This window comes from Camelus ferus, chromosome 35 (genome assembly GCF_009834535.1).
Source record: "Camelus ferus isolate YT-003-E chromosome 35, BCGSAC_Cfer_1.0, whole genome shotgun sequence".
Lineage (NCBI taxonomy): Eukaryota > Metazoa > Chordata > Mammalia > Artiodactyla > Camelidae > Camelus > Camelus ferus.
The window spans coordinates 24,283,107-24,306,866 of NC_045730.1; the positions used below are offsets into that span (position 1 = coordinate 24,283,107).

The 23,760-nt window shown below is 42.4% G+C and overlaps 1 protein-coding gene across 1 annotated transcript in view; it reads right to left on the reverse strand.

Moving 5' to 3' along the window:
- The window catches only part of FAM107B (family with sequence similarity 107 member B), a 191,313-nt gene extending 169,615 nt beyond the window's left edge, over positions 1-21,698 (reverse strand). The window contains exon 1 of the mRNA XM_006191593.3: positions 21,306-21,698. Coding sequence (XP_006191655.1) covers positions 21,306-21,698 — 393 coding nt within the window. The remainder of the gene's footprint in view (positions 1-21,305) is intronic.
- Between the last annotated feature and the right edge of the window lie 2,062 nt (positions 21,699-23,760).

Genomic DNA, 23,760 nt, shown 5'->3' on the forward strand with positions numbered 1-23,760 from the left:
AGCCATTTGAGCTCATTCACAAATGTCTTCTAAATGCATCTACCCCAGATAACTATTGACTGTCATCTGTGGCCCATGTTGTGGGATTTAGGACATCCGTGGAAACCAAGGGAGCTCTGTCATAATAGAAAGACAAGCAAGGAATTCCCTGGAAAAGCATTTTTAAAGCACTGTGAGGCTATCAAAGATGAGAGCATCCTGCTCTATGAGAAGTATAAATACAAAACAATACTGATATTGTCCCAGGGACATCATGAAACTGTAGGACACAGCATCCAGCCCTTGGGCCCAGACAGGCAGCATCCCTGCTTGAAGTAATTTGCTCCAGAGAATTCCACTCATGGAGTCCTGGGCCTGGGATGTGCCCACCCAGCACCTGTTCCCCCTTCTAGACCACGCTCCAGGGACTTGGGACCCAGGAATTCCCTGACCAAACCAGCCAGGTCTTCCTCTGAGGAAGAAAGTCCAAAGAGTGGTTCTTTGGGGATGGATAGGACAGCATTGGGATTTGCAGGCTGAGGTGTCCAGATGCAGGTGCTCCAGGCCCCTCAAGGTGCAAGATGGACCCAAGGATGCACAGAAAGGGAAGCTTGGCCTCAGGCTTTTTCACTCTTACTCTGGTCCTGCACATATTAGGGGCAGGTCTGCCTAACACATTACTTCTATGTCAGCACATCTGTTAAGGGGCTGGCCCCATGTGCTGTTGGACGTCCACTCGGGAATGAGGAGGGGGAGGACCACAGGCCCCAGCTGGGCAGATGACGTGTGCACATCTGCTCCCTTCCTTCCTCCCTGTGATCCCTGGAGAAAGGTTGAATCCCAACACAAAGACCCTCCACCCCCAGCCTTCCCAAACAAGAGACTGTTCCAAAGCAAACCCACAGACATGGGCTTTGAAAGAAACTCTCTTCACTATTTTAACCAGAAGACATTTTGGGAAACCATTTGCTTTTTGTATAATTTCCAATACGTGGTCCTTGTCCTGCAGGGGCTGAGTGTGCTCTGATAGCACAGCTTGTCCTCTGCCTCTCTTTCTGAGCTTACCAGTTAAGGCTGGGGGACCACCACCAAAGAGGGGAGTCCAAACAAGTCTGGGATGCCAAGCATTGGGCAGAGTCCCTAAGGGAGGCAGGTGGAGTGAACTGACCTGCTGTGCTAATCCCTTGAAAAAGTGTGGAGAGTCCTGGAATGTCCATAGTTCTCCAGGCCACCCCCAGATCCCCCCAGAGTTGTCCCTGGATGTCCCTCTGCCCTGGTATGTGGGACTGAATGCTGCAGGGACAAGATGGCAAGGAAGTGTCAGGTTCTTGAGAAGAGTTTGTAACATACCTAGCATGAAGTCTAACCTGCCCGAGCTCCCACCTTGACCTTCGAAGAAGGTAAAGGGTGTGATTGAGGTGGGAAGCCCCATAAAAAGACCGGCAGGACCCCCAGGCAGGGCCACTACTCTCCTGCCAGCACCATCCAGTTTCCTGGCCCAGAGGCTCTCACTTTTTGCCTCTGAAATGGCTTACTTCTAGGAAAGTGGAACTTACTCCTATAATTCTATTGGTTCCCTGAGCTCACTCCTGATTGGTTATTTCCTTCACTCCTGATTGGTCCATTTCTACAAAGCTTGTTCCTAATTAGTCAACTTTTGTTATACCTAATTTGCATATGATGTTGCAAAGTGTAAACTGGCAGCCTATAAAAGCCTGTGTAAACCTACAGACGGGGTCCAGAGCTTGGAGTGTTAACTCTTCTGAGCCTGCTGGTGTAATAAACCTGAGTTCTCCAACTCTCCGAGTGCTGCTTGGTCTCTTGCCCTGATCCGGGCTGCTGTCACAACTGAGCTGTAACACTGAGCTGTGACACATTTTTCTGCAACATAAACAAGACTGGAAATCTTTCCCTGAAGACAAGGAGGTTGAAGAAAGAAGGAAAGGAATCAGAATAGAGGTTTAATTCACAGTGTCTCTTACTCTGGGTTCCAAATGTGTTTTGAAATACCCACCAGGCTCCCTATTTTAATATTTATTGGGCTAGAGTGGATTTTTCCACTTCAGGCTGATGTCATTCCCAACCTGCTGGTTTCCCGATATCCCGTCTACTGATGCAGCTGACTCCTGCAGAGACCTGACCCATCTGCTCTGGTCTGCGAGGGCATCCTTCCTTCCTGTTTTTACTGCAGCCTGGAAAGTGATGTCTGGAAAAAGGGCCTCAGCCTACTGCCCATCAAATCTCCATGACATCAGAGCCTCTTCCCTTTTGCTCCTCACTCATCTCTTCAAAGAGAACACTCTGGAAGGGACAGAGTGCCTGGAAGGGACCCAATGTCACATGCAAATCTTTCCCTCTCCCATCCCACTTGCAAAGCATTCAGAAAAAAGTTCAGCTTCCTCTCCAGGGCCCAGTCCAGATGCAAAGGCATATAGCTCCTGGTCACCCTGGCTTGTTAATAAGAAGGAGAGTTTGGTTCTTATCTTATCATTGGAAATGAACAGTCAATTCCAATGGACCCTAATGTGTGCCCTGGTGTATAAGCCCATCCTATGTTTGGGGACTTCTATGTGTGCCAGTCTCTGGGTCTCTGTTGATGATTGTAAGATGGAGAGATAAGTCTCACACAGACTTTGGCAAACAGCATATTGTATAAAAGAAAATGTAAGAATGGGCAATTTCTATCAGCCCAGTAATAAAAAGAGTGGTAATAGATGGCAGTACACACACACAAACACACAGACACACACAGACACACACAGACACACACACACACACACACACACATACTGCTCTCTTCTGTTTCTTCCTAATCAGGATGGCAGCAGAAAGTAGAAGTTAGGAAGTGGAGTATAAGTCCCCGTTACTTCAAAGACACAGACTAGATTAAAAAAAAACTTCTCTCTCCCATCCCCCACCTTAATTGTGAGCAGGTCTTCCCCAGACTTGCCAATGCTCAGGTAAGAGGTACAGAACCTAGATGGAATGTCCAAGTTTACTAGAGGGCCATTGTGATGCTTTACTATATACTCAACTGAATGGTAAATCGCATCCTCCTGTGTTACCTGTCCTCACACCCACACCATCTTTACTGTGTGTGGCTAGTCGCAGGAAAAGTAAGTCAATGGAGTGGAATGAAATGGTGAGGATGGATATTTAAATGACTAGCTTTTTTGTTATTTCAATTTTTTGCTTCATATCTGCTCTTCAGTGACAAAGAGAACTTTTACTGCTTTTTGGAGAATGAAAAAAGTATGCTCACCCTTTTCCACTTTGACAACTAAAGAAAGTATTTCATGAGTTGTTCTCTAAATTTTCAACATCCTCCTCCCCATATAAAATGAAATATGTGTAATGGCTAAAAAAAATTACCTGGAATTCAACTAAAATTTTTTCATATCAACATTTTAAAAGGAAAACTGACTCCCAGTAATTTCTGAAATAAATTTGTACGTGACATTGAGTTTCCCCTGAATCCATGGTGCCCTCCCCTGCTGTGGGTGGGTTAACCTTAAGTCCACTCCAGAGGTGGGGTCTGACTTGTCTCACAGACAAGTTCCACCTCCTTGGACGTCAGGACAATAAGAGAAAGTCCGAGATTTGTTGTATGGTCAGAAAAGAAGTGCTCTCTGTCCCTGCGAGCTCTCTCCTCCAGCTGAACAAGGATGTGGACACCCTAAGAACTATGGGCAGCCCGTGGTGACCATGAGGGCAGGCAGTCTTAAATAAACAAAGTGACACTGGGAAAAGCAGAGAGGTGACGTGGAAAGAGCTGGTCTCCGGTGTCATCTCTGAGCCACTGTGCCCAGCCCTGCAAACCTGCCCTGACCCTGAAGTCAGCAATCAATGCTGTACTTTCTTCAGTCATGTGAACTGGGGTCTCTTCCCCTAAGACACACATGCACCCTGCCGGGTACAGCATGTCTGTGTGTCTGCAGCCACACAGATAATTATATTTTTCTTCTAGAAATCCATTATATGTTGCAAATTATGAGCTTTTTTCTCTTTAAAGGTGTTCAGTCACAGGTGACATACAGATCTTGGGAAAATGAAAAAACAAACAAACAAACAAAAAAAACCTTCTTTACACCCAAGCTCAGCTTTGATTCCCAACGACCGGGTCCAGTGAGTAAATGGGGCTCAGTTCACCTCTGCTGTCCAGGGCCAGGGTCAGAGTTCTGAACTCTCTGAGTGACCATTTAATAAATTTATCTGCCAGCATTTTCACTGTCAGGGGAACGCATACTTTAGAAGAAGAGGAACTTGGACATTGATGATTTGATCCAAGTCAACAAAGTACAGTAGCATTTTGTCCACAGTTTCACTTTCCTGCTTCAGTTACACATGGCCAACTGAAGTCTGAAAATATTCAAGGGAAAATTCCAGAAATAAACAATTCATAAGTTTTAAATTGCACTCCAGTACAAGTAATGTGATGAAATCTCCGTCCATCCTGATCCTTCCTGCCTGGGCTTTATCCAGCATCTCCACACTCTATATGCTGCTCTCCCCTTAGTATAGGAAAAAACATGCTGCTTTGAGGGTTTGGTACCATCTCTGGACTTAGGCATCCAATGGGGGCCTTGGGATGTATACCTCACACATAAGGGGGGGACGACTGTATAGATTTTGTGGCTTGACACTTGCACCCAATATTTAATACCAACCATGGTCTAAATGAGGCTTAAAGTGATTCAGTGGTCCTCAGGAAACCTCTTTTGAGCATGAACAAGTCACACTAGGTATCAGACCAGGGTTGAGTCCAGGGGAGTCATGCTACCCATAGAATCAAAGGACCCCAGAGGACCCTGAAGCAAAGGCTCTTGTAGTCACAATCTGTAGCAGCATCCTCAGTTTAAATCCTTCCAGTTAATTCCATTATAACTGCTCTCCTAGGAGTCACTCCATCAATTTGTTTTTCAGCCATTCTTCCCCAGAGGACACCATTTCACTCGCTGCAAGTCCCTTGTGGTAAGGAGCACAAAAATCCATAACCCAGGAGCAGACCTCCTTTTAAGATAAGGGGAGAAAACATCCCAGATGCTGCATGATCTTGAAAGGCTCTGATGCTTTTAGGGCTGAATGGGACTTCACTACCTTAGAAACTTGTTGTCTATGCCCTACCCCCAAATTTCCAGAAGAGCAAAATCAACCCAATCTATTGAGCAAGTTGGTGGGAGAGCTGGGACTAGATCCTGGGTCTTCTGACTCCAAATCTCAAACTTCTTTGAACTCTTTGTGATAGTTTTACGTGTCAACTTGGGAAGGCTATGGTACCCAGGCATTTAATCAAACGCTAACGTAGGTGTTGCTGGCAGGTATTTTGTAGCTGTGGTTAACGTCTACCATCAGATGACATTAAGTAAAGGAGATTATCCTCAGTCATGTGGTCAGGCCCATCCCATCAATTAAAGGGCTTAAGAGCAAAGACTGAGGGTTCCTGAAAAAAAAGGAATTCTGCCTCAAGACCACAGCATCAAGTCCTGTCTGACTTTCCAGCCTACTGTCCTGTCCTGTGGATTTAGGACTTGGAGGTGCCCATAATTTTGTGAGCCAATTCCTTAAAATCTCTCTCAATAGACTGACACAGAGAGAGAGAGACAGGGGAGAGAGAGAGAGGGAGAGAGAGAGAATAATAGATATTGATACACACACACTCTATTGGTTCTACTTCTCTGGAGAAATGTGACAGATGCACTAGTCAATGAGCCAGATAAGGCAAATGCAAAATCCCCCTGATGAAGATCAAGAGATTAAGAGGGAAATCCTCAGGATGTAAGAAACCACTGTATAATGATTTCTGTGGGGAGACAGCGATGTGTGACTAAGACCTCAAAACTGCTGTGTCACGTAGTGAAAACTGGGGTTGCGGGGGAAATCTCCAGCACCCAAAGAAGGCATGGTACCATGAAGAATCCCTTAAAGCAGGCAGAGTCTTCTCTCAATAATATTATAGTAAAGGAAAGACAACAAGCTCTCAGCTTTGGTGGAAATAATTTGGTTGGAAATAGTTCCAAAGAAGGAAGGATGAAGCCATTCTGCCATTCTCTACCTCTCTCTCTTCACAAAACCATCTGGGTCCTTCTTTCTTAGAGAGGCAAGTCATGGAACTTGAAGGTGAATTTTGAAAGATTTTCAGTGTGTTGCCAAGTATATAACTAATGCTTTTGAGCCTAACATGTGATGGGTGCCATTGATTCTATTCACATGGTAGGAGGGGAAATACATCTACATAAAGTGCTGATAGGCAGAGATTTTTGTTTCAAATTTCGAAGGAGATTGAAAAGGCATGACTTACTGTGTATGAAATAGTCATTTAAAAAACATGCAATACATCACAGAAACTTCCCTCTCCCTTTTCACTGTGCTCCACCATTCATTTTACAAAGGAATTACCAGGAATCCTTCACATCTGGTACTGGGCATTGTTTTCATTAAGGATCTCAGAAAATGTGAGGGTCAAAGAGCAATAAAGAAACTGTTTCATGTTGCATCTCTCTCAGGAGAGCTTTAAAAATACTGATGCAATAGTCCCAGCTCTGATCAATCAGATCCAAACCTCTGAGAGTGCTAGTGTAGCAATTAGTATTAGCAATTTAAAAACAAACAAAAAACCCCTCCCAAATGATTCTAGATGCAGCCAGGCTTGAGAACAACTGGATAGAGAGTAGGATGGAATTATTCATCAGTTAAACAACAGCATAAACAATGAGAATATCAACCACTAAAAAATGGGTATTGCTATAGATAAATGTTTACATCCCCAACCCCTGATTCATATTTGAAAACCTAATGCCCAAGGTGATGAAATTAGGGGGTGGTGTCTTTGGGAGGTGATTAGGTCACATGGGTGGAGCCCTCATGAAAGGGATTAGTGCCCTTATAAAAAAGCATCCAGGGGGCTCCCTCCCTTCTTCCATTGTGTGAGGACACAGAGAGAAGGCTTCTACTGGGGAGGGGGCATGACCATGCTGGCGCCCTGATCGCGAACTTCCAGTTTCCATTGTTTATAAGTCGTGTAGTCTGTAGTCTTCTGTGATAGCAGCCCCAACAGACTAAGGCAGGCATCAACCCAAAATAAGAACGAGATCCTTTCTGGCCACCCTCCCCAGAATATCTGGATTCACTCACCCTCAACGTTTTATATCCTTTCCCTTGTCTCAGTTTTTTTCTCCTGCAGTTATTATTATCTGTACATTACATAACTTACTAATATACCTTATTTATTGTCTACCTCCCTTGATAGGCGGGGGGCTCCATGAGGGCTGTTTTCTTCACAACCAGATGGCAATCCAGCTCCTAGAACACTGCCTTGTCACACTTCCTGTTCTTAATAAATACTTGTTGGATAAAGGACTGAATCCATGGGAATTATGTCTGGTTTGGGTACGGTCCAGGCAAAGCAGCTCTGTTGCTGTGAAACTTAGAAATTTCTGAAGAACCACTCCTCCAAGAGCACCCTCATGAACCAAAAAGACGGTGGGGAAAGCTGGTCAACCTTGGCTTGGGACTTGTCAATCATTTGTGTCTTGCAGAGGAGCCACACACTGGAAGCTCCCTCAGGCAGGAATAAACAACCCGTAGGTCATTCAACAGGAAGCCTTTGGAATGCAGAAGAAGGTTTTGCTTCTGGTCTCTAAGGACAATGAATATAATTCAGGTAGCCACACGAAAGATGGTGCCCCACACAAGCACAAGGACAGAAACACTGAAGTGAAGAATTGGCTATAACAACTGGCTAGCAAATACCTCAAGCAAACATGGATTTAAAAACTAGCCTGGGATAAGAAGATCTTGTTTCAAAGTTCCGAAGTCAAAGAGGCATTTAGGAGACAGGCTTGCACTCATGCTTCCACAGCCAGGAAAATACCTTATGGGCCAGCTAGGAAAGTGTCTTCTTCCAAGAGAGCACCAGAGAGCAAAGAACACCTCAGGGCGTAGGAGTGGAGGGGTGGCAGTGGGGGAAGTGCGCAGCCTACCTGGGATGCCCTGCCTGAAGTTCCAAGTCTGGGCTGGGCTGCTGTGACATGCGTTCCCGGCTCTGTTGAAAGTGAAGCAGAACACAGATGGCCAGCAAATGGATTTCTAATGAGAATCTATGCTCTGTAGACATTCACTTTTATTCTCTCTACATTAGTTTCATTTCCCTTAACTTTTTAATGGAAGTTGTATTGAAAAAATAATCTGGTCATCTCCTTTGAGATAGAGGAATATGACGGGGTGGGGGTGCCAGCTGGGCTTATAACAGTGAGAGGGTCTCCTGAGAGCCTGCAAGTGCCACCAGAGGACACTGCCTTTCCAAGATTCTGTCCCTTTGCTTCTTTCAGCAGCTCCGACCTCTGGACCTCCAGTTATGTGAGATGAGAGGTGCCCTTCCTGTTTAAGCCGATTGGAGTCAGGTTCTTGGCCACCGGCTGACAAGAACACCTTTCTCTGTCTTGCTTACCTGGTGAACACCATCTAGCTTTGAGACCTGGCTCTTGTGTAGTGTTGATTCACTGACCACCTGCTCAGGACCCCATATGTCTATCACGGCACCCATGCTCTTACCGCTGTTCTGTTTCTGTCAGCCAGATGGCAAGCTCCTTAAGAGAAGGAAGGAACTTTCATTCATTTTGTATTTCTAGGTCCGACAAAGTCCTTGGCACAATTGAAAGATAAAAGAATGAGTGAATGAATGAATGATTGATCTTAGAGGTAGAGACCCACGTGGCAGCAGTAATGCTGAAACATAAGTGTGAGTTGGGGGGAAAGGAGATAAGAACAATAAAGGACAGCGTGGAAATGGGGAGGTAGGAGCCAGCAACATGGGGAAAAGTTGAGATTGTGGTTATGAGAAACTGACACACGATCGTTAGGGTTTATGGAAATTTAATTGGATGGGAAAGAAGAGTGTGTGTACATTATGTAAATGCTTTTTGATAATAAGTCATAGGGATGAGCTAAATGTAAATGCCGTTTTTGGCATTGATGACCTCATTTTGCAGATGGTTTCTTGTTTGGGGTTTTTTTGGTTTTTTTTTTTTTTTTGGTTTGGTTTGGTTTTTTGGGTGTTTTTGTTTTTGTTTTTGCCTGACTCCTGTCATAGCTAACATCAAGCAACACCAAAGCAAAATGGGCACTTGGTTCTTCGTGGCGAACCCAGCGGCTAACACAGCATGTGTTAGTTCCCCATTAAAGTTTGTTGAACTGAGGAACAAATGAAAACTTCAAAGCTCCAAAGTGAGACTTGACAGGAACTACCGAAAGCACAGGAGAAATAACCAGCTGACCATTTCATTGGAAATGATTTGTTCCTTATTAAATCGAATTGTTTTGTTCTCTCCATTAACAGCCCTTCACTAGACAATAATATGTGCATTATTGGCTTTTACCTCAGATTTAGAAACTAACCCATTAAGTGCAAAATCACATGCTTTATACTTAGATTAACTAAAAATATCTTTCAGATATTGAGTTCTTTGCAAATCAGAAAAAAATTTCCTTCAGCCAAAAGCATTGTAAATCCAGAATTGCGGGGGGTGGGGGGTGTAGGGAAATTAAGCCATTCTTGGCAGTGTCTTTAATACAGCTCAGGGTCTTAATAATGTGAACAAAATGATCCATATACTTCTCCACGTGCTATTAAAGTCACAGAGAGTAATGAGGTGAATGTATCTCTTTGTTTTCTGTGGCTTCCATTTTAATGTAATCATTATTTATGTTATTAATATTCTCCATTTTCTCCTGTATTTCTTAAAGTTCTGTATAAATAGTCATTCTCTCCAACATGGTGTTAGAATCATAAAAGCTCCCAGTATCCTCATTTTGCAAATAGGGGAACAGAAGCATGAAGAGGTTAGTTCTTCACCATGTGGGAAATTCCCTGAGGAGTCCAGAAAATGGTCTAGAAGGACCCTTGAAAGAAAAGTGTTTCTCTGGATGAGTTCACTGCAAAATAAAATTTTCCAGCTCTTTGGTCTCAAACCTGAGTAATAAACACTTCAGCCATCAAAGGGAAAAATGTTCTTGGCCCCTATGCTCTGGCGTGGTCTTAAATTATTTCCATCCATTTCTAAAATCAAGAATGAATCACAAAGATACTGAAAATATGAAGCAAAAATGAAATGTTAAGACTATATGAAGGCTCATGTACCATTTTGATTTTGATTTTATTGATTCATCCTTTAATCTATTCAATAAACATTGTTAAATATCTTCTACATGTCCAGCATTGTTCTAGGCACTTCCTATCATAGATAAAGAGGGAAAAAAGATACACAGCTTTTGCCCTCAAGCTCCTCACAGTCTAGTGGGAGAGCCAGACATATGAATAAATACAGTGCAGCTTAATAAGTGGTTGAATTCAGGTAAACACACAAGTGCCAGGTGAGCCCAGGAGAAGGTACCAACCTGGAACTGGGTATTAGGGATGGTGGCAGAGAAGGGGACAGAGTAATACCATTGGGGGGGGGAATTGTCCAAAGTACGCAGTGGGTAGTGGGACAGGGAGGAGGCACGTGACCCAGCCCATACTGGTAGCCATTCCATAGCCACCAAGGGAAACACTCGTAGGTGAAGCCAAGGTTACGGACGGCTAAGCAGAGATGGAAGACCTAGATGTGCCATGGCCTCACCGAACTGCTGAGTCAGCCCACTACAAAGCCACCCTACCTCAGAGCTTGTTTTTAAGTGAGATAACACATTTACATAGTGTCTAAATTTCAGTTTTTCTGTTTCTTGCAGCTAAAATCGTCTTACGTGATACGTGGAGGGGAGATTTAGGGGGACAAGTTGGTTTACCTTTGTACACATTGAATTTGAGATGACTGTGAGACCACCTGGAAATTTCCCTCTGGGATAGCTGGGTCTGGATCACCCTTGCTAAAACATCTGTGATTATTTTTCAGTACTTCGATGTAAACACTTTGAGTATCTATACCTATGGACAGTGAGTTGCACTTGAAGTAGTTCCATGGTATCTTCAAGGAACCAGGTTCTTTCTACCTGCTCCACCATCTCTAGATTGTCTGCTACAAGTGCTTACAGGATGGCTATAGCACCCCATCCTCACCCAACAATGTCCTGAGGCAAAATTCCAGCACATTTTTCCTTTGCTTCTTGAGAGCAAAGAAAGTTTTAGCGGCTACACTCAGAGGTGGTGAGCTAGTATTTGAAGGATCCTAATCAGGAGTCTGCATCCCAAGATGACCACAGCAAACGTTCCAAACAAATCTAGCCAAATCCAAACTAGAGGATTTGTTAATTAGCCTAACAGATTCTGGAAATCATTTTTCAGTTGTGAAAAGAATGGTATTGAAAGTCCTTGACTGGCCAGCACTTTTATAAAATGAAGTGGCAAGTTCAGAAGATCCTGGATCTTACACTCCACTTGGTCCTGAACCCACATCTGACAAAGGGCTCTTCACCCCATTGACTTACATAGCTTGCTGGGTTTACCATTAGAATATTATCACCTCCCTGTATATCATTCTATTCATGCCAAGGACTCCTCTGTAAAAGGACAAGAGTCAGGAAACCTCTTCCAGCATTCAGAATCAGGCAAGATGCCTATTTTTATGCCCACTTGCCAACAAATGTTTGTACCTGTGGCAGAATTCACATGAGACTTTCTTTGTTGAAACACAACACCAGGGAGAGAGTTGTGGGTGAGCAGACATTTAGCCCCCAGATGCCTCTAATTGTTGGAGGCTACCAGTGTTTACTGGGGCAGTTTTGAATGGTCAGAATAACCCAGGTCAGCTTGCAACATCACCGCACCAAGTTGCTTCTCCCTACAGAGACTCAAGTATTATATATCCAGGTTACATGGGTCCTGGCAGAAACTCAGTCCAGAGACAGGGATCCTGGAATCCTCGGGAAAGGCCAGGATTGAGAGCCATCTGGGAGAGTCTCTTCAATTGCTCTTCTTCCTTCCTACTGCTTCCTTTGTGTGTCTCTCCTGAAACATCCATCCAAGCCAAAAAGGAACCCGATTCCCAGATAAGAAAGCAAATATTACTGGTTAAGGGTGTACGCATAGATGCTCCCTTTCAAGAGCCTCCTTAGACAAGATCTCACCTTTTATTTGGCCTCTCTGTGTATGATTTTTCTCACACCCATCATTCACAATCAGGAGGTGGCCAGAACTTCCTGATGGCCAGCAGCTCCCCAGCTCTAATGCCTCCTTTCTGCCTCCCTTGAGTTAGTACACCAGAAAGAAATGAGTGAGAGTGATTTTGTTCTAGCCTTATTGAGGAGTGATTGACAAAGAAAAGTTGTGTATATTTCAGGTATACAACCTGATGTGTTGATATATGTATACACTGTGAAGTGATTACCACAATTAGCTAATTAACATCTTATGTAGTTATCTCTCGTGTGTGTGTGTGTGTGTTAAGAACTCTTGAGATCTACACTTCTAGCAAATTTCAAGTATACAATATGTTATTATTAACTGTAGTCACCATGGTGTACATTGGGTATCTAGAACTTACTCATTTTATAACTGAATGTACCCTTGGATCAACATCTCCCCTTTGCCCCCACTACCCACAAGCCCTGACAACAATCACTCTGTTACTATGAGCTCAACTTTTTTAGGTTCCATTCATAAGTGAGATCATGCAGTATTTGTCTTTCTGGGTCTGGTTTATCTCACTTAGTACAAGTACATAATGCACTTTATCCATGTTGTCACAAATGACAGGATTTCCTTCTTTTTAGGGCTGAATAATATTCCAGTGTGCGTGTGTCTATGTGACATTATTTTTATCCATTTATTCTTTGACAGTTACTTAGGTAGTTTCCATGTCTTGGCTACTGTGAATAACACCACTGTGATCATGGGAGTGCAGATATCTCCTCAAGATAGTGGTTTTATTTCCTTTGGATATATACCCAGAAGTGGAATTTCTGGGTCATATGGTAGTTCTACTTTTAATTTTTTGAGAACCACCATTCTGTTTCCCATAATGACTGCACCAGTTTACATTCCCGCCAACAATGTATAAGGGTTCTCTTCTCCACATCCTTGCCAATACTTTTCTTTTGGCTTCTTGATAATAGCTATCCTAACAGCTGTGAAGTGATATCTCACTGTGGTTTTGGTTCACATTTCCTTGATGATTTGTGATATGAAGCATCTTTTCACAAACCCATTGGTCATTTGTGTGTCTTCTTTGGTGAAATGTCTATACAGGGCCTTTACCCATCTTCTAGTTGGGTTTCTTTGTGGGTTTTTTGTGGTTTTCTTTTGTGGGTTTCTTTCTTTCTTTTTTTTTTTTAACTACTGAGTTGTATGAGTTCCTTATATATTTTGGATATTTGCCCCTTATCAGATATATGATTTGCAAATATTTTCTCCCAATATGTAGGCTGCCTTTTAAATTTTGTTGATTGTTTTCTTTGCTGTGCATAAGCTTTTTGGTTTGACATAATTACACTTGTTCATTTTTGCTTCTGTTGCCTGTGCTTTTGATGTCAAATGCAAAAACTTGTTGCCAAGACGCATGTCAAGGAGTTTTTCCCCTGTTTTCCTCTAGGGGATTTAAGGTTTCAGGTCTTACATTTAAGTCTTTAATCCATTTTGGGTTGATTTTTGTGTTTGGTGTAAGACAAGGGTCCAATTTCATTCTTTTGCTTATAAATATTCAGTTTTCCCAGCACCATTTATTCAAGAGACTATCTGCATTGTGAATTCTTGGTGTCTTTGGTGAATACTTGACCATATATGAGTGAATTTTTAAAAGAGATAACTTTAAGTTAGCTCTAATTACAAATGTGTGTGTGTATATATGTGTGTGTGTATATATATGATATATATATCACACTTGAACTTTTTATAAATTTATGTGTTGATTTACATTGTTTTATATAAAAACAAGGTACATAAGTTTTAAAGGTCAGTTTATTATTTGCAGATTGCAGTACAGTCATTAGTAATAAATAATGTGAGACACATCTTTTTTTAAATTTGATGTTTTAAGTGACAGAAAATGACTCTCCTCATGCAGGTGGCCCCTTTGAGAGGAAATTTCTCTTTTTATATGGATAGCCAAATCATGCCTATGTATTTAGGCCCTAATAGCTGCCTGGGTTGTCATTTTCCATTTAACTGAATGTGGGAGACCCACAAACCAGCTTCCCATGACAAATTCATAAACACTTCCCACAGCAGGTCATACACCCTTTGCAGAGACTCCCTCTTCTTCTAATTGCCTCAAATTTCCAAATTCTCACCTCCCCTGGTGCAGAATTATAAAACCAAATGTATCAACCTCATATTGGAAAAAGTGTTAATGTGAAGAGATCTATTTTCCTTGGAAAGGAGGAGCTATGAGGGCAAGAAGAAAGGCAGTTTGGATCAAGTTAACACATGTCTTTAGCTGGGAAAACCCTCTAACGTCCCATGATCAATATAGCACATTCAGGCAACTGGTCCCTGTGGTTCCTGGTACATAAGAAATGTTCAAAGTTCCAGTGTACCCAGTGAGTGGAACAGCAGGGTTTTTTTAAACTGAAGTACAACTGCATGTTATATAATCAAGAGGGTGAAAACCCCAACTCTACAGCAGCAGTTGTTCTGGGAAAATGGGTCTTGTCAAAGAATTGGAATCTCCTCGGTGGCTCTTTGGTTAAACACTCCAGGCCATTGCCTATGAACAGAGTAAACCTTACACTTTTATTAACCACCTGTGAAAATGAAGAAATGAGGGCAAAGGATCAAGTAGGTCATGGACAGATTGCCAAATTCTCTCCGATGAGCTAGAAATAGGTGCTGCTCCAAAATGGGCTGACTTCTTCCTTCTCTACCTCTCTGTCTCCAATACATCAGCACCTACTCAGAAGATATTTATTATGCTTATCCGAATTGTAAATGCAGGAGTAACCTCACTTGAAAACAATGCTGTGAAATCTGATGTAATTATACACTCAACTTTTATTTCTTAGTTTGGAATCTGTATGGTCCTCAGTTCTAAATTGTCTGAGAGTCTTGCATTTTTGCCTCCCCTGTAGACTTTTATGGATGGTCTCAATAGTCAAAGCTGTACAATGTAAATTTTCATGGTTTTATGAGGACGGTTTGTTTTACTTCATTCGAAGAGAATCCAAGAAGCCGTCTCTCTCTTTTCCAGTTGAGATGCAACTGAATATCTGGACTGGAAAATTCCTGTCTGAGTACACTGGTGTATCATGCACTATCATGCCACTATACTTAACATCTTTTGAAAGGAGAAACGTAGCATAAGAAAGTATCAAGGCTGTAAAGGAATGGGATGGTATTCCCATCAGCTCACTAAGATAGCCTCCTTTTTGGCACGGGGGGGAGGGGTGGTCATCCGTTTGTGATTTTGCTTAAGAGCTTGAAAAGGAACCAGAAAACTAATATTTGTTGCATGGACCTATAAGTTGCTTTCTATTAGAATTGTTTTTATGTCTAGTCATCTGTCTAGCAAAGAACTTCCTTAATAGAGCATTTGTTTTGTAGCCTAGAATTCTGTTCTATTCTATTAGGGCCCATAGTTTTCCTTTTCGGAAGGAAGAGTTCATTCTAGAGAAATGCAGGAATACTGGTTTATACTAGAAAGTGGAAATGCAGCCAAACAGAGTTGCCCCCAGTAATGCTTAAATAAAGAGGACGCAGAGCTAAGGATGTGATGAATGAGGGGGTGATAGATGTTTATACACAAGTTTACGAGATGCTTCTCAGCAGCACTGCCCTCTACAGATGGTTCCCAAGGCTTAACTTCAATGCAAATTCAAGATGTTGAAAATAAAAATCAGTTTGTTGAATGAGATCAGTTGCCTATAGAAGTGAATACCTCCAAGAATTTTTCTGTTAATAGGTGTCTAAGAGTCTCTTCAACACCAGATTCCAATGAACATGGCCTTGATGTAGCTTCAAGAGAGTATAGCTGGAATCTGATTCTAACCAAGGAAGCTGAAACCCAATTAACTGAACTATCCTAGCTCTTCACAAAGACTGTGCCAAGAAGGGTGAGCATGGAGTGTAGACAAAGAGCAGAATGAACAGTTACCCAGCTGTGGATGGTTGCCTTCTGTACTGCCCAAGAAACTCATGCTTTGGCCGGTTGAAATAAGCTTCCCGGCATGCTGGAAGGGTTACCCTTAGAGTGGAAATGGATCAGAAGCTTAACTCCACTGAGTCTAGTTTCCCCCTCAGTAAGAACAGCAGGAGGTAAGTTCGGAGAGGTAATGGGAGATACTTTGTATAGGACCAATGGGCCACTGGGAAGACTTGATTTTTACTCTGAGCAAACTAGGGAGCCATTGGTGGGTTTTGAGCAGAGGATTGATTGGGATTATCAGGGACTAACATTGTAAATGGATTAGAAGGAACAAACGAGCTACTCTGTGTAAAGCATTTGGCACCATGCTTAGCCTATTAGTAGTGTTCAACAAGCAGTAATCATGGTTGTAATCACCATACTTAAGTGACACTATCATAGTGGCTCCTCTTCACCAAGACTGAATCATGAAGAAATAGAAAATCTAAATAGATCTATTACTAGTAAGGAGATTGAATCAGAAACCAAAAACCACCCAACAAAGAAAAGCCTTGGGCCAGATGGCTTCACTGGTGAATTTCACCAAACATGTAAAGAATTAACACAAGTCTTTCTCAAAAGCTTCCAAAAAAATTGACGAGAGAGGAACACTTCCTACCTCATTCTATGAAGCCAGCATTACCCCTATATCCAAGTCAGACAAAGACACAAGAAAGCTAGAGACCAGTATCCCTGATGGCTACTGATGCAAAAACCTTCAACGAAATACTAGCAAATAGAATTCCATAGCATATTAAAAGGATGATACCATGATCAAGTGAGATTTATTCCTATTTCTGTAAAACCTACTTTTAGTTAAAATACTCAGGAAAGATTTCTTGAGCCACAATTACTTTCTATTTCTGTGTCAGGCTGGCTACTTGGTCAGATTAAGATCTAGATGAAAATTTGCCACTGCTAGAGAAAGACGTCCTGAAACTACCAAACTGCTCTGAAGCCCTTGGTCTCCCTTAGGTGTGGGGACTGTGCATTTCTCACACTGCCAGCTTTGTTAGAGGAAAGGGAGAGAGGAGAAAACCACACCATTCAACCAGGGAGTGTGTCGTGTAGGGTCTGATGTGTAATTAGAAAAGGATAAAGCAGAAACCCTTCTCCTCCACATATTCCAGCCTCCTCGTTTTCCCAAGGCTAAGATGGGAACCTCTTCCACGTGCTCCTACGGTGTCTAGTGTGACCCATGGGACTTCTCCCACTGCACTGACATTGCCCGATTACCCCACTGTATCTCCCACTAGAATGTAAGCGCCTTCAAGGACTGTCTTAAGCCATCTTTGTTTCTCCAGAACTAGAGCTGTCCTCACACAGAGTAAGAACACAGTAACACTTGGCTAAAAAAAATCAACAGCTCACTGCTGTATTTCATTGACTCTACGATCCCACCAATTATAAGACTTTTCCATTGCAAGACCCCTAAGAAAGAATAAAATATAATCAGAAGATAGCAGCAATTATAAGATGTATCTGAATTTTAGGGTTGTTATCACCTTGGTTTCAGTCCTAGATCAGGGAAGAGATGACCACAAAAATGTTGAAGACTAACTGGTATCACTTCATAAGTACAGATGTGCTGACATCTAATTTACATGAATGAAAACCTTTCCCTTTTTAATTACTTCACTTGACCTCCCTATCTGGAGCTTTTCCGCTCAGACTAGATGTTGTTTCAGATTTAAATGACTCAACATCTTGTCTGAACCCTAGGAAACTAAAGACAGAGGGACTCATTTCTTAGCTATAGCTATGTCCTGAGGCTGAGCTCTAAAAGAAGAAGAAGAAGAAGAAGAAGAAGAAGAAGAAGAAGAAGAAGAAGAAGGAGAAGGAGAAGGAGAAGGAGAAGGAGAAGGAGAAGGAGAAGGAGAAGGAGAAGGAGAAGGAGAAGGAGAAGGAGAAGGAGAAGGAGAAGGAGAAGGAGAAGGAGAAGGAGAAGAAGAAGAAGAAGAAGAAGAAGACGGAAGGAGGAGGAGGAGGAGGGAGGAAGGAGGAGGAGGAGGAGGAGGAGCGGAGGAGAAGAGAAGATGAGAAGGAGAAGAGGAGAAGGAGAAGAAGAAGGAGAGGAGTTAGAGAAGAAGGAGAGAAGAAGAAGTCGTAGAGGAGGAAGGATTAGGAGGAAGAGGAGTAGGAGGAGAGGATCCATCTGGAGGATTTGTCGAGGACTACGGAGCAGGAGAAGGAAAGAGACTTAGAAGAAGGAGAAGAGAACCATTCTCACTCTCGGAGAAGGAGAATTATCCTAAGGAAAGGAAAAGAAGGAGCCTGAGAAGAGAAGAGGAGAAAGAAGAAGAAGAAGAAGAAGAAGAAGAATTTGTTGCCTATACCAAGACAGCTTAAATGATGAGGATCAGTGCATCTGAAAGGGAAATATTTTTGCCTCCAGGCAAGATTGTAATAAAAGAAGCTCATTGATCATCTGCTGAAGAGAAACATGTCACTACAAAATTACTAGGTAATGAAAACTCTGGGCAGTCCTATGGCACTTTTAATCAGAAGATCTCAAAGCACCCCACACTGTCATCCACAAAGCCTTGTCGTCGGCAGGACGCAAAATGGAAAGTGGCCCTTTCCATGGTGTTATACACCATGATACTAAGATAAAACAATGTTAAACAAATTAATAAAAAGAAAATAAAAGTTTTATACACACAGATACATTTACATATAAATAAATGCATATATTTACATACACAAAATTTAATTAGTTGCTTATCAGGTGAGATCATACATGAACATTTGATCATAAATCCTCAAGCACCACACAAATAATAATAAGCAGTAGAAGCAGGCTGTAATTCAGAGGATGGACTTTAGAATCAAACAGAACTGGGCTCCATTGCTGGGTCTACCACACCCTTCCTCTATGACCTTGGGGAAGTGTCTTACCCTCTCTAAGTGTCAATGACCGCATCTGTAAAATGGGAGTCATAAGAACATGCCCCTCACTGTGACCATGCAACGATGGGATATTCTGTGGGAAGCACTTAGAAGAATGGCTGGCAGGCAGCAAGTGCTCTGTAAATGTTAGCTCCTCCAATTTGGGAATAGATGCCCTCAGGACCCACTCTTCTCCTACATCCTGGCAACCTGATTTTGCCATGTTTCCATTGCATCACTCCCAGTTTGGTCTTGCTTTCCTCCCTACTCAGTTTGGAACGCAGAATCCACTGCTGCATTTGCTACCCCCTGGGGTCCTTTCTTCTTGGCCCCCTCCACCTCGCCACCCTGCTGTTCCTTCTATGCCTGTCCTCAGGCTGGGATTATTACGGTGGCCTCTCCACTCCAGTCTTCCCAACTGTGATCCATCCTACATGGCTCCACTTGTTTACCTTCCCAGAATGAAATCCTAACCATGACATTCCTCTGCTCAAAACTCTCAAAGCTTCGCCACTACCTACTAAATTAACTTCTCACCACAGCAGCCAAGACGTCCCACTGTTGGCCTTAATTCACCATCCCAGATATCTCTCCAACTCATCCAACCTGATATTCCTGTCCCTACTCTGCCTCCTCATGCAGTCAAGGTTTTGTTTGTACAGTTTCCTTTTATTGCAAGGTCCTCCCCTTCATCTCTGCCTATCCTAATCCTCCTCTTAAACCAACTGCAAATTCCACCTCCCCTGAAATGTACCTTTCCAGACCCTCCAACCTTTGAACTGCCTTATGTGTGTCTCTCTTTGGGACACTTACATTCAGTCTTGCATTAGGGCTGCTCCATCATAAGGCTTACCTCACCTATGTGGTCTGTCCTTGGCTTTGCTGATACTGAGTGGACAATAAATGTGAATGTTACCCTGCTGTGTTTAACTGCTTATATTTGAATACACTTATTTACCTAGAACTCTTGCATCACATATGCCACTAAAACAGAAAGATGAAATCAAATCAACCTTTGTACTTGCTGCTGTGTTCAGCAACATAGGGTGAGTCCTGGGTTGCTGGAATTTCTACCCAAAAGAAAGTCTTGCACTTAAAATAGTGCATCATTAGTTCCTTGAACATTTGACAGATATAATCTTGGCCATGACGTCAGCTAACTGCAGTACTACTAAAAATATCTTACTCTAGATGTGGGTATAAATTGAACATTGAACAAAAAATATTTGGGGTTCTGTTTGTTTGTTTTGGATTTTGATTTAGTGTTGCTAGTAATTTTTTTTCAATTATAGTTCTTGCTATAACAGAGGGCTTGGTGAAATCCTCTGTCCAATCTCAGAATAGAAGGATGTAGACAGGAGAGCTAAGCCTCAATCATTTAGTATCAGCCTGTAGAATGTCAAGTGAAATTATTTTTAAAATCATGTTTTAACCTTATCTTCACTGTTTGGTGGTTTTCATTGCTTAATGAGACTCCTTGGGTTCAAATCAGCAAGTCAGACAAAAAAAAAAAAAAAAAAACAACCAAAACAATGACATATTAAACTAGACAGAAAAAAAGATTTTTAAAGCTCAGGATATCTTTGTAATGGATCCCCAAAGACTTTTTGGTTTTTTCAATCTGATCCTAAGCTAAATGGCCAAGAATACAACTCCAGAATGCCCAAGGACCATCTTTGGAAAACACCATTTGAGAAACCCTGCCTCTACACTGCCTCCTCAAACTGGGATTACCAGGATTACCAGGAACTTGGAAGTGATCTGTAGCCCAATCCAATCAAAATATTCAACAATTAAAATTCCATAATGCCAAAAACAAGAAAGTAGATAAATAAATAACTCAAGATGCTGCCTTTTCAGAGAAGCAGTACCAGTTTTTTCAAAGCTCCCTTCTCCTGCCTTTAAATCTCAAAAAAACGAAGAAACATCCTTATTGTGAGGAGGTTTATAGGTCAGTTCATTTCTTTAGTGCTATGCATACAGTGATCATGAATTCCAAATTTTCCCCAAGACCACTTTGATGTCACGTGATTCATTTTAAGTAGAAACAATGTCTTGAATGCTATAATCAAATCTTTCATATTGTGGATCTTCCTAGAAACAAATTCATCAACTAGTAAAAATTTTTAAATGCTTTTCCAGACTCTTATTTCTCTGGACACTGTTTGCTCAGGAGAACCATGGGCAGTTAAAGGTCAGTTTTATAGTCATCACCTCCTTTCACTGCCTTTCAGAATCTTATGAGAATTTTAAAGGCTTTACAAAACACTAGTACGAGTTTCCCCAAAGTCTTATTCCCTAATAATATTAAACGGGTCTGTTTCCTGAAGGCATTCACCAACTGATCACAACCCTCCTCCCTTCTATGATAACACTGGGAACACTCACCGTGGGCATTTCAATAATTGATGGTCTGGGAATAGAAGTCTGAAAAGTAACTGCTTCACAGTCTGAGCCATCCTCTGGAGACCCAGGCAAATCCTCAGGGGTCTCGGCAGGCTGAACGGCAGTGTGGTTACTTGAATTCTGATTTGCACCACCATTTCTCTCTGAACAGGTGCAGGAAGGTCGCCTTTTCTCTGGAGTTCCTTCTTCCCCTCCTGCATTGGCCATGGGCTGAACGCAGATGGTGGGATGAGTATCGGCTGCACTGGGCTGATCGAAAGGCACATTCTCCCTGGTGTTCCCAAAACATGCGAGCAGAGCCGAGCACGGGAATGGGTGCATACTTCCAGATGGAGACTTCAGTCGTTCAGCCAGCCTTGCCTTCCACATGGACATGACCTGCAGCGAAGCATTGCAAAGTTCAAAGGGGGAAACAAAATTTCCCAAGGATTGAGATCACCTCTAGTTTCCTTAGAGTAACTGTTTCCTTGCCTGAAGAGGACTTTCGAGTGGTCGCCCCTAAACAGAAGATCAGGAGATGGCAAGGCCACCCTCCGTGAGAGTCACTCGGCAGCCAACCCCCCTTCGGAAGCATCCATCCCAGGTGATTTCACGCTCTCCCTTCCTTGATGCTGTCAGTGGCTGAAGAAAGCTGTCTGTGAGGCATGCGATTGGCTTGGGTTACGGTCCCCAGGCAGGGCAGACGCTTCAGTGTAAGGTAGCGCCCAGTCAATAGACAGTTGCTTCAAATTACCTGGGAGGCATAAAGATAATGTAGCCTGATAGCATCCACCGTAACAGCGTCAGCCCGTGTATCAATAACCTCATAACAGCAGCATAACCCTCTTTGGTTTCCCCCTTCAAATATTTATTCCCCCAAACAAAACAGAAACCAGCCACTTATCCATCACAAATGAAGACCACCCCCACGAGGGTCCTCAACTCTGCAGCTATTTCATTATTAAAATAGGAGGTAGACTTGAACCTTTTATCTGGAGAGATCCATGTTTGGGTCTGATGTTGCAATGTCATAAGGACTTTTCTCGACCTTTCCTGACTCTCCCCCCAAACAAACTTCCTGGTTTGGGGATCCATATTGACTCTCTGGTAGCTATAAATAAGTCTTTGCTAATTAGCTTTTTTTACCATGCATGCCACGTCCTTGATTAATTTTCAACGACACCAAAAATTACAAACGAGCCAACATGAGCACAAATATTATGTATGTGTGAATGTGTTTTCTGTCCACCTACTGTGTATATTACTTAATTTTGGAAAATATCCTCCTTTTGAACATAAACCTTCTAGTTTTCAACACATTAATATGTGAAAGATGAAATATGATAATAATAGTAATAATAAATTATAACCACATTATAAGACAATGTTCAAAATTGAGATTTTTTTCCCTTAGCCAAGCATCTGCTGGGAATGTCAGAGAAATATAATACTGTAATGGTTTTCCCATTAATAGTGACTTTCAGGTCAAGATTTCAGGGTATATTGCCCATTCTAAATTATTTGTTTGCTCTTTCTTTTAATATAATGTCAAGATGTGCTCTTAAGCTCAGACAGGTGGTAGATATTATAGCATTAATCCCCATGTTATGGAGACAGAAACCAATTCTTTGAAATGTCAAAATACTAATGCAGGGTTACGAGAAGGGCTGGTTGAAAGCTCAAGACTCCTGCTACCCTATCTGGTCTTTGGGTCCCCTGCAACCTGACAGTCATCTTACCAACACAGCAGCTGTCCTGGGAGCATTGTCCTCAGTAAGCAGCAGTCTCCATTGTATCGGAAGTCAGACATGGCGTGAGGAAGACTGGATACGGCATCAAATGAACTTTACGTTTAGTCTTTCCCAATATTTAGAAATAAAATATAAAAATCTGTCATTTATTTAAAGGTTACCATGTAGCAGTCCCTGAACTAACCCAGACATAGTAGACTTCCCAGTCTGGAGAGACCATTCTCCTTTTAACACCCCAAGGACAAGCAGTGCCAGTCCCCTTCCCATAGAAGCAGGAAGTCCATCCAGGATCCCCCACCAAGTATTCCTGGGGAGCCCTAGGAACTACATTTTGTGTTTCCTCCACAGTAGCTGCTACCATGCCCTCGGGCAGGATGACCCATGATGCTTCCCTCACAAGCTCTGCCCCCTCCGTACCCTCCCTCCCAAGCAGTTTACAAGCAAAGCTAGGTTGTAATAGGGGGAGGGGTTATAACTCAGTGGTAGAGTGCATGCTTAGCACACACAAGTTCCTGGGTTCAATTTCTTATATTTTAAAAAAAGAAGAAAAAAGCTAGGCTGTAATGGTTAACAATACTTTATTGAAGATAAGAGGAGGAATTTCAGAGAAGAAAAATGCATTCTTAAACCTGGTTTTGTTCATTCATTCAACTATGTGCCAAGCACCACACAGAACTAGAGAGGCTTACAAGGGAGCTTCCAAGCCC